Source organism: Gekko japonicus, unplaced genomic scaffold (assembly GCF_001447785.1).
Source record: "Gekko japonicus isolate JY-2015 unplaced genomic scaffold, Gekko_japonicus_V1.1 scaffold4245, whole genome shotgun sequence".
Classification (NCBI taxonomy): Eukaryota; Metazoa; Chordata; class Lepidosauria; order Squamata; family Gekkonidae; genus Gekko; species Gekko japonicus.
In genome coordinates this window covers 85789-96705 of record NW_015165369.1, presented here as the reverse complement: position 1 = coordinate 96705, position 10917 = coordinate 85789, and the positions used below count along the sequence as shown (strand labels likewise).

Sequence of the window (10917 nt, the reverse complement as noted above, 5' to 3'; positions counted from 1 at the left end):
TGACTCTAGATATAGTAAGGACAAACAGACAGATGGATTCTATTCAGAACAATGTGCCTTTGAAAAATTATTATGTACTTCAAGAGAGAAACTTATTAAGAAAACGTATGGTATGTTAATGCAATTGAAAATGCAGGACGAAATAGTTGAAGAATGTATGGTTAGATGGATGCAAAATGCAGGTCATAATAACATCGATCTGTCACAGTGGAGTAAAATATGGAAAGTGAATGTTAAATTGATTAAATCTGTTACATTCAAAGAAAACATATACAAAATGTTTTATAGATGGCATCTAACCCCAAATAGGTTAGCTAAAATGTATAAAAATGTGAGTAATATATGTTGGAAATGTAATAACCATATTGGGTCATACTACCATATGTGGTGGACATGTAAAAAAGTTCATAAATTTTGGATTGAAGTGCATAATCTCTTACAGTCAGTCTTGAATATCACAATATCATTTAAGCCAGAAATATTTTTGTTAAATTGTTTACCAGATGAGTTAGATAAGGGCCGCAGGGCGCACGGGCAAGCCAAGGGAAGGAAGTTTAAACAGCCTCCCCTCCAAGGGCCGGCTTGCCCGGGCAAGCCAAGGGAAGGCATGGGGGTGTGGCCTAATATGCTAATGAGCTGTGCTGTCAGGGGTGTGGCCTAATATGCTAATGAGTTTCTGCTGTTGGGTGTGGCCTATTATGCTAATGAGTTCCTGCTTGAATCCTTATTGTTTCTTCACATAGAAAAACACTGAACACTTTTAATAATAGAAGCAGACACTTAAACTAGCAGAGATACCTTGTAAAATAATAAAACTAACCTGAGATGTACTTTGCTCCGATTAACATTAACAGGCTATTCATTATAAAGAAGCCCAAAGGCAGACTACAGAAGATACTAGTTTCGCCTGACGTCATTCAGTAGGAGAGGTTCCAATCAAGCAAATCAAGAGAGAGAAACATGTAAATTGCACTTTTTAAAAATCACATGAATAGTAGAATTACATGACAGCCACAATGACTGCAAAACACTAAATGCCCTGGAATAATTAAAGATGGACCAGCCCTTTGATGCCTATAAGTCTACTCCAACCTTACGTTGTGTTCAGAGTTATTTAGGCAGAGTCAATCTCTAATCCTAATCAAGTAGATAAATTAAGAGCAGATTATTAAATTAAATAATTATAGTTAATTTATTGAACACTATGGAATTACTAATACCCATATTTTGCTCAATAGCAAGAGCTAGTTCACATAGTCACCCAGCCAAGAATCCAGCATAGGTGGTGGTGGAGCAGACACATATGAGCTTCTTTGTGAATGTACATGTGCAAGCCAATATATGACATGAGTGCTACTTTCACAGGCTCATAACACAGGTTTTTTTCCCCTCTTGAAAGGAAAAGAGGGTAGGATTACATCAATCTTTCTGAATGTGCATTTTTGCACACTTATCACATGCTATTTTACAAACCAGTGAAACATCTCTGCTTCTTCATCACATGTGCTGTACCCAGACTAGGGTTGAAAGTACAGAACAACAGCTAGTATATCTATTTAATTATAACTGTGCTAAAACCACTGCCCTCTAAACAATTTCTCTTTTTTTCTAGCCAATAGTTTACAATTAGACATTAAGCAATGTGAGATTACAAACAGCATGATTAGTTAAGCAAGCATCAAAATAGTGAATTACTGCATTTATTTCAATGGTTCTCATATTTCCACCCCCAAAAGATGCACCCTGATCTGGTGACTAAGACTTCTTCCTATTCTTCACTTGCCATCACTTCTAACCCATATGAGCTATAGAAGCTGCCATTTTTCATTATAAAAATAATACACTGTCTTTGCAGCAAAATATATTTAAAGCTTGCCTTATATAACAATCCCAACAGTGTTTCAAAATGCACAGTCAAACCACTTGGAGTACAGAAACAGACTTCTTACAATTAAGAGCCTATTCTATCAGTCTCTCCATTATGCCACCAAAGGGCTCAGGAAGTAGTTTTCACAGGACATGGCTTAGAACATTTAAGTGCTTCTTATAATCATCTCCCAAACACCTGGATTCAAACTGCTTCAACCCCCCTCCCTTTTGTATACACAGGTAGTGTTTGTGCTTCTTAGGATGAGAGGTTAACAATGGCAAAAAGTGGGAATTGCTCTGCAATCTGTTATCCAAGGTTTTCTTTGCTGCTATTGCTTCAGAAGGACCCAGCTTCAGAGACCCAGCCCTTGAGTACACAGAGTACCCTTTAGGCTCTTGAAAGCCACTTAACCCAGACTTTGACCTAGCCAGGATAGAGCCAGCTAGTTATTTCCAGCTCTGTGAAAAAGAGTATGAAAAGACAAGATGGTAGAATTTGCCCCATTAATCTGCATGCCATTATATCTCCATACAGCTGCTTTTGTTGCAAGAAAGACCCACACATTTGGATTATTGTGCCAGATCAGGAGAAGTGTAGGAGGGTCTAATCTGGCAACACCTCTACCAAATCCCCCAGGTCAGACCTGGCCTGACAACTTCAGCTAATCAAGGAAGCTGCTACTTCTGCAAGGGCACTTTTGTTCCTATCCTCTAGATTTGGGTTTCTTCTGCAACTTCTCAAGCTTGCTAAATCCCATAAGAGACAGGAATAGAGAAACAAGGGTCAGGGAAACCATATGCACTTTTCTCAAGATTTCCTCTACAAGCTTTAAGAAATGAAAAGGCCAGGATTACTTCTAGTAACAAAGCTTACCACCAGTATGAGGTTCTGAGGTCACCCAGCCCATTGATCGCCTAACAGCTTTCTTCCACCAGGCATAGCGACAATCGCTTTCTGGAACCAGAAGGAATACTTTCATTCCAAATTCTAATTTGTCATATCTCATAAATATGTGTGATGCAGGAACAACAGTTGTCCAGTTGTATGAACTCTAGACTGAAGACACATTGAAATAGCAACTTCCTAAACTCCTTATTCCATAGTTCCAGTAACCAAATTGAAGAAAGAAAGTGTGTCACAGGCAGACATTTTTCTGGGACATGCCACACATTGTGTGAGGCTATCTATGCTGACTGGACAAACTGTGACAGCCCCCATGAGCAATATGAACCAGCCAACAAATCAAATTAGCAGAGGCTTGGGGTACCTGCGACAGACTGTCAAGGGTTATTGCCTAACAGTGTCTGAGAACCTTTGAGTGACAGGCTGTTCAAATGGAATTCGGTTGAGAGAGTCTGTTAAGGAATGACAGTTGTGAACTGATAGTTGAAGAAGAGCCAGTTAAGCACTGACTGTGGACTGGGAAGGAGGCTAAGAGAGTGTGTGGATCAAGGAGGATCCTCATTCAAGCCAAAAAAGGGAAATAGCTTCTAGTAAAGAGAAGTGATCCTTGCCTAGTTAAGAAAGGAAATAATTTCTAGAAAAGACGAATGATCCCTGGTCTGTGCATAAAGAAGGATTTGGGAACTTGGTTGTGTGTTCCCACCTTCTAAAGTTTATGTGTTGGTGAAACTCAGAAACCTATGCTTGAGTGTTTAAGCAGAAACCAAAAAGAAAGCCTCACTCCTCAAAGTTTTAAAGACCTTGTTGAATAGCAGAAACACTTATTTTGAACTTTCAAAAGCCTGTTGTGTGCCACTTCAAAAGCAGAATATAAGAAGTTAGTTTTGTCTGTTCCTTCAGTTCCCAGGGATGGGCCAGCATCAATATCAGTACCTATCTATTATCTATCTATATAAAATAAAGTGTCTGGGTGGGACAGCCATAGATAAACAAATAAGGAGAAAATAGATAAAGGGGCTGCTCAACAAGAAAGAAGACAGAAGGGGAAATCCCACATGTGAAGGGGGGAAGATGGCAGGATCATCATAGTACCCTTGACTACAGAGATCAAGTATCAGTTTCTTCTCTTTACCCTCAGAATTAATCTGTGGCTCAAATCTTTCATAAGTCACTGCTGTCAAGTCATCAGGATGCAGACTCCAGACTCCTACTCCTTCTGCAGCTCCTGCTGCCATCGCTGCTCCCAGTGCTGTGATTTCAGGCATGGATGGTTTTACTAAGAAAGAAAGAAATGAAGGAAAAAAGTGTTCTTGAATGGATGAATGGATAAAAAACCCTGCATATATAGCATCTTTAAAAAATTGTTTTGTTCCCTGATGGCACTGGTATTTCCTGATGGCACTGGTATTTCTGGCCACTGTGTGATACAGAGTGTTGGACTGGATGGGCCTTTGGCCTGATCCAACATTGGCATCTCTTATGTTCTTATGTTCTTATGTTCCCTTTTTTTGTTTGAACTTTATGGACAGGTCACCAAAACCAAAGGTATCCTATAAAGTTTGCTATGAAGGACACATAAAATGGATCTTACATATGCCATCCAATCCACAGCTACAATGGATACCTGGTATGCTGCTGGTACGTATGTAACTTTCCCATACAGGTCTCTCAGAAAACTTTCTGTTCCATAGCAACTGCAGGAGTAGTAGAAATATTGCCCTATCAATAACAAGGAGGACAGCCCCCCTTCTACCAGAAATTGGGTAGGCTGACAGCATAGGTACTTTCAAGGAAGTATTCCTAGATCTTTTCTGTATCACTAGGCCAGCTAGTGTCTGGCCTAGGGCGCGCCGGCCTCAGGGGCGTCAAACTGCGCCCCGCCCCCGCGCACCAAAGAGCCACTACTTCCCTGCGCGCCACTGCCTGGACAGCAAGCGTGCCTTGCCCTCGCAGCGCCTGGAGTGGCCTCGGGGGGAGCGGGCAGCGGCGGCACTGCAAGGGTGAGGCGGGGAGACGGCGGCTGCCACAGGTGTTGGTGCGCTCTTTTCACAACAAGGGGGTGGGGGGCGGGGCACCCTCTCAGGGAATTGCGGGGGGAAAGGGGGTCTCTTTGGAGAGGGAGGGGGTGGCGTGTGCTCCTGCCTGCTGGCCCCCCACCCCCACGCACGCCAATGAGCCGCTGCTGCCCTGCGCTGCCCAGGCGCATCCTCCTCCTCTTCGTCTCCAGTGGCGATGCTAGCCGGAGGCCGCCACGGCTGAGCCTTTGGGTGGGGGCGCCGGCCAAGTTGGACTCCCTGGGTGGCCCGTGCCGAGTCAGCTTCGTTGCGTACCATCGGGCTTGCTAGGCGGGCGGTGCAGGGAGGGCCGGGGCATCGGGCTCGGCGGCGTTGGCTGCCTATGAAGGACTCCCTGCCAGGCTCGTCGGCCGGAGCTGGGCAGGAGGCGGCGGCATGGCGCCATGGACGGCAGCGTTGTCGCCCCCTCGTCACGGAGAGGAAGCACCAGAAGGTCAGCCATGGCCAGGTAGGGAGGGGAGGCCGGGCGACCGGGCAGGGGGACCTCTTCTCGCTGGCCAGAGCTGGCTTGCGAGGGAATAGGGTCTCCTCTGAGCATGGGCGCGCTCCTGCCTGCCTGCCGGCCCCTCCTCCCTCCTCCTCCTGCAGGCCAGGCCCAGGGCAGCAGGTGCTCTCTCCAGGCCCCGGTGGCGGGGCTCCCCGCGCTCCCTCCTCTCCGCTTCTTCAGGTTGCCCGGGGGGGGGAGCAGGGAGCCTGCACGGAGGCGACTGGCCGGGCTGGGGGGGGTGGCGCACGCTCCTGCCTGCCTCTCCTCCCTCCTCCTCCAGCAGTCCAGGCCCAGGGCAGCAGGCTCTGCCCAGCACATGGCGTCCCTCCATCTCTCCCCCCCCCCGGCGGCCAGCTCGGACGTCTCCAGGCCCCACCGGGAGGTTGGCATCTGAGGGGGGCGTCACGAGGCGGCCTCACCTAGGGCACACAAACCCCTCGGGCCAGCCCTGACTTCACACATAGAGTTAATTGTAGATGCCTGTTTGCGTATTCACAATAAAATTGGCAGATGGGATTAGTTAAAAAGCATGCATGCAGTATCCCTAGATAGTTTTAGAGCTCAGCTTTTTCGTGCAAGATGGACTTCTCCAAACAACATTCAATAATCTGCTATACCTGGAAACGCTTTTAATATAAATGCTTAAGTAACCACACTAAAAAGAGAGGGAGGTAAACAAACCAGAGAAAATTTAAGTTATTTAGCATTCATACTTCTTTAATTTTTTGTAGTCATAGTTCTCAAAGTGACTCCAGCACTCTTACCTACTGGAATACAGAGAATGTCCGCTTGGAGCTGCATAAGGATCTTGTTGTTTGTCATTCCTCCATCAACTTGTAACTGGCTTAGTGGTACCCCACAGTCCTTATTCATGGCATCCAATATCTTGAAATAGAACCATTTATACATTTACAGGCTTCATAAGGGGGGGGGGAGATTCCCATCAATACTTAGGGAGGTACTAACACCACAGTAGAAGGAATGTAATCTTAAATTGCAATGTCAACTGTTATTCTTAGGATCAGAATACCAACCTCAGAAACTTACAGTTCTCGCCTTTAGCAACGATGGCACGAATTACAGCCCTAATTTTAATTCAAGCCTGAGAAGACCTCCCTTCTAATTTTTACACTTCTGACCTTAGATGGCTGTTCTAGCAAGTGGTCTGTCTCTCTCCCCTTTCAAGGACTGTGGTGGCAAGTCCTGTGGCACTATGAGATCAGGAAGTGGACCTTGCATCCCTCTCCTGGCACACTGTATGCTATTACTGCAGTATTCAGGACACCTGGAAAAAACAAAACTTCCTTCCCACTTTACCCATGGCTACTGCAGCCCTTGGGATGGGGACATGCAAAGAGAAGAGACCCATCATCCCATCCATGTCACCACCACCATACCAAAGGTAAGAAGCCCTGCAACCTCAGGAGACGCCATACTGTGGCAAACAGTCTTAGAACCCTTGGGGAACTTCTGCCATCCCCCCACCTCGAACTCTCCAATATTACTCTGAGTGCTAGACATGCTCTGACTAGAACTTGGGAACTCCCTCCCCCACTAAAAAGGGTTCCTTATTAAACATAACAGGCCTTTCAAAAACAAAAAGGGGGGCATTCTAATTGTTTCTGTACATTTGAAAACTGTCTTGAGACTTATGGTCAGAGAGAACACAAACGTTTACCCTTAAAAGAAACAACACAAAGGAGATCAGAAAAAGTTGGCATGCTAATGGGGTAACCTGGGGTTGGTTTTGTTGTTACTAGGTTGTGGGGAGGTGGGCATGCAGGCACAGCCTTCCCCTCAACAGATCTGTCCCAATGCCCCAAACCACCAAAGAGTGGGGCTACCCCCAGGCCCCACTCCTACTAATGTTCCTACTCCTGAAGCCAATCCAGCAGACTGTTCTAGATACCACGGACCCAGGTATCCATGCCCCATTCAAAATGGTGTACACAAAGGAGAGAGTTGGCAAAGCAAAGCAAAGCAAAGCAAAGCTTTTCATAGCAATCTGGTTCCATGAACATTTAAGTGCTTAAACTAATGATCTATGTGTAAATTATTTTGAGGTGGTTTTCTTATTAGGTTTTTTTTGTATTATGTTTTTGTTAAAGGGTTACTAGGTTGTTTTTAATTTTATATTGTAAGCAGCCTTGAGCAATTGGGAAATGCAGGCTATAAATGGTTTAAAAATAAACAATAAATTACATAAACAGACAATTAACATAGACCTCTGCTTTTACTGCAATTAGAAATCATGTTTTTTCCTAACTCAGGTCAGAGGAATGTTGATTATTTTTTCATACATACCTCTCGTGTCTGAAAGCAAACAGCCTCTAGTGCAGCATAGGCAATGTGTTTTTTGTTTGTAAACTGAGTAAGGCCACAGATAATTCTGTACAGAAATGAGAAATTAAACACTAGAGTTAGGGGGTTTTGCTAAAGACTTAGAGATCCAACTAGAGTTTATTACAACTGCATTGTTAGTCTGTCCAGCAGCCAGTTAAAAAAAGAATAATGTGGTAGCAACACAATGCTGTTGTGTTGTACTGAGAAAGCAAATTCCCTCTTGCTTAGCTGAAATAGTACTAGCAGCACCCACAGCATTCCCATTAGGGAAACAGACTCATAGCCTAAACTTCATGTGACAGAGACACATCCAGGCTTTTGAATGCAGGTCAGCCCCAATTATTAATAGATTGTGTATGTGTGTGTATGGCAGGAAAGAGAATCCATTTGTAAAGAGGATAAAAAAGTGTATAGGAAAAGCAGTTCCCTACCCAAAACTTTAAGAGTAACTTTAGCCATATTTAAAAACCTTACCCTCTTGCAGTAGGTTCCCAGTATGGTGCGTATAATCCTGAGAATGCTGGGACAAAATAGCAGCCATAAGAATTTCCCACTTCAGCAGCAATCATCTCTAAAACCAAAGCCAAAGCACAATCTATCATGGTGAAAAGTTATCAGACAGATTATTCCAGTAAATACAGGAGGTTAGGAAAGCAAACATCACAGTTTTAAATATCTGCAATGCTGTATGCTGTTTTCTACAGGTATTTGTTCCTTTGACAGTATGCCAAGTTTTGCAACTCTTCACTTGGTACACTCTGTCCTGAAAAAAGGCCTCAGTAAATTATAAACACAGAAACTCTTACTTAGTGTTTCATGTTCACCCACACAGAGCCATCAGAATCCGGACAATATACTCTAAGCTTATCAAAACCAATACACAGGTTTCTGATACCTATCCTTTTTAATTCTTATCTCTCTGAGAGTAGCTCACTCCAATATATTTCATAGTAAATTGTATTAATTTTTTTCCTGATACTAAGTGTATACCACAGTTATAACCTTTAAACTGACATATGGGAGAAGAGGAACACGTTTTTAGAATCATAAACAGTGGGCAAATAGAGAAGTCTCGCAACCATTTACTAAAACATCAAATACTTTAAGCCAATTATTAATACTCACCAACTTCTTTTGCGGACTGTGCAATGCACAGGTTGTCCCTCAGCCAACGAACAAGAGCACCTCCTATGGCAACAGAGCCCTAAAGCGGAGAACAGGTCACTGCCAGTTACTATATCTTCCTTAGAGCACAGAATTACAAAACATGCAAAAAATTGGGCCTTTTTAAATAACTCATAACAAAAGTAGCCTATAACTCCCCAAACCAATCTCACACACTCTAGGAATTGTGGCAGATGAACAGATTTCCATCAGTGGAGCAGGCAGCAAGAACATGAGAGCTCCCGGCCGCCGCTGAAGGCAATGGCGGCCGGGGGCTGGTTTGCTGCCGCGGGGAAGGCGGGGCGAATGCCCATCCCAGCACGGAGAGCTGGGGCGTGGGGAGGGGCGGAGCTGGCCTGGCTAGGCACGGCTCTGCCCACGCCTCCCTTTGTCAGTGTTAGCCTCGTGCTCGGCAGAGCAGGTGGAGGCTGGTGTGCTGCCTTGCGGCCGGGCCTAGCTGACGGGGCTCTGTGGGCCGAAGACCACAGCGAGGGCAGTGGCGGCGCCGGGACGATCGCTTGGCCGCAGGGGCCGGATCGTCCAGGGGAGGCAGCAGGAGCGGTGACGGAGGCGAGCGCTCGGCCGCGGCACGGAGCGGAGCTTGCGGCGACGTCAGTGGACTGGAGCTCGACCTCAGGGAGTACTCTGGGGGTGGTCGGGGGCCGGGGGAAGGAACGTGAGGGCCGGGAGGCTGCTCGTCGGGGCTGCTCCCCAGGGGCGGAGGAAGCGGCGGCGAGGCTTAGTGGCCCGGAGAGGCAGTCCCCTTCGAAGGGTGCGGGATTAGGGCTCGTTGGGGGCGGTCCCGGCACCTCCCCCCTTTTTCGGCTCCCCCGGTCGCCCCCCCCCCACCCCAAACCCTCTGCTTCGGCTTTCCGGGGAGGGTTGAGGCGGCTCAGTGACGGTCCAGCGGCCCAGGAAGAGGAGCCTGCAGACGCGCAGTGTGGCAGGGCATCCTTTAACTGGTTCACCCCCCTCTCCGCGCCATCGCCCGGGCTGGCCGGTCCGCTCCGGTTTCCCACCCCGTCCAGTAACTGGCGGTAACTGGTATTGCCTCTAGCAGGGGGGGGGTCGTGCTGAGGGCGGACGGGCGCCCAGGTGCCACAGGGGGCGCCGTCGGGCTGCACGAGGTCGGCCCCCTTTGACTGGGCTTGGCACCTCCTCCCACCTTGGGTCTTGCGTCGCCCGCAGCGGTGTGGCTCCTCCCCCCCCATAGTTTCTGGTGGGGATCAAGGGCAGGTTCCACTGAAGCCTAGGACGGGTGTGCTGGTTTGGGATTTTGGCCTTCGGGCCCAGGCATTCTGGGCCTTGGCGGGGGAGGAGTGCTTAAGATCAATCAGTTTTAAGGCAGTGGCCTAAGGCTGGCTTAAAATTTAAGGCAAGTCGCTCACCTCTAGCTAGGTCACCTTGATTGGGTCGGGAAAAGGGCTTAATTGGGCGCAGTAGCCGAACTGCTTACAGGTTTCCACAGCTTAGAGGTAAATTGGGACGGCAAGCGCACGCCTCGAGGCGGACGGTGGTTCAAGAATGCCTCCAAAGAAAGGCAAGGGCAAGGGCAGGGCGGCGGGCAAGCGGCCGGCGCCTAAGGAGCCCGCCCCTGCACCGCGGGCGCCCACGGACGAAGCGAGCGACCCGGTTACCGCAGCGCTCTTGGCCAGGGTTGTGGCCCTGGAAAAGCAGAGGGCTAGAACACGGCGGGGGAATCCCACTCCGCCCCCACCTAAGAAGCCCAAAGAGCCTGACGTCTCTCCCTTTATTAAGCAGTTGCTGGCGCGCGTGGCGCGCCTAGAGGATGGCCAAGCCTCGGAGTCCGCGGCGCCGGAAGAAGACCCCGGTTCCGGGCCAGAAGGCGAGGGGAGCCTGCAGCAGGAAGTCTACGACGGTCCCGAGGTTGCTGCGGATCAGGACAGTAAGAACGGCGAGCCCAACAAGAAGGACGCATCTTGGCCATGGGGCTCAAAAGACCAGGGTGCTCCAGGGTCCTCCTCATCTTCAGGCACGGTCGCCACGGACGAGGCTTCGAACACGCGGGGGGCATGGCAATTCGTGCCGCCTGCAGCAGTAGGCGGGATTGCACA

The 10917-nt window shown here is 47.8% G+C and overlaps 1 protein-coding gene across 1 annotated transcript in view; it reads right to left on the bottom strand.

Annotated features, from left to right (window-relative positions):
* Positions 1 to 815: 815 nt before the first annotated feature.
* GK (glycerol kinase) overlaps positions 816 to 10917 on the bottom strand; it is a 41179-nt gene continuing 31077 nt past the window's right edge. The window contains exons 13-19 of the mRNA XM_015410620.1: positions 8804 to 8882; positions 8153 to 8249; positions 7640 to 7724; positions 6100 to 6220; positions 3906 to 4049; positions 2744 to 2824; positions 816 to 907 (exon numbers count right to left, since the gene is read on the bottom strand). Of these exons, the coding sequence (XP_015266106.1) occupies positions 816 to 907; positions 2744 to 2824; positions 3906 to 4049; positions 6100 to 6220; positions 7640 to 7724; positions 8153 to 8249; positions 8804 to 8882 (699 nt within the window). The remainder of the gene's footprint in view (positions 908 to 2743; positions 2825 to 3905; positions 4050 to 6099; positions 6221 to 7639; positions 7725 to 8152; positions 8250 to 8803; positions 8883 to 10917) is intronic.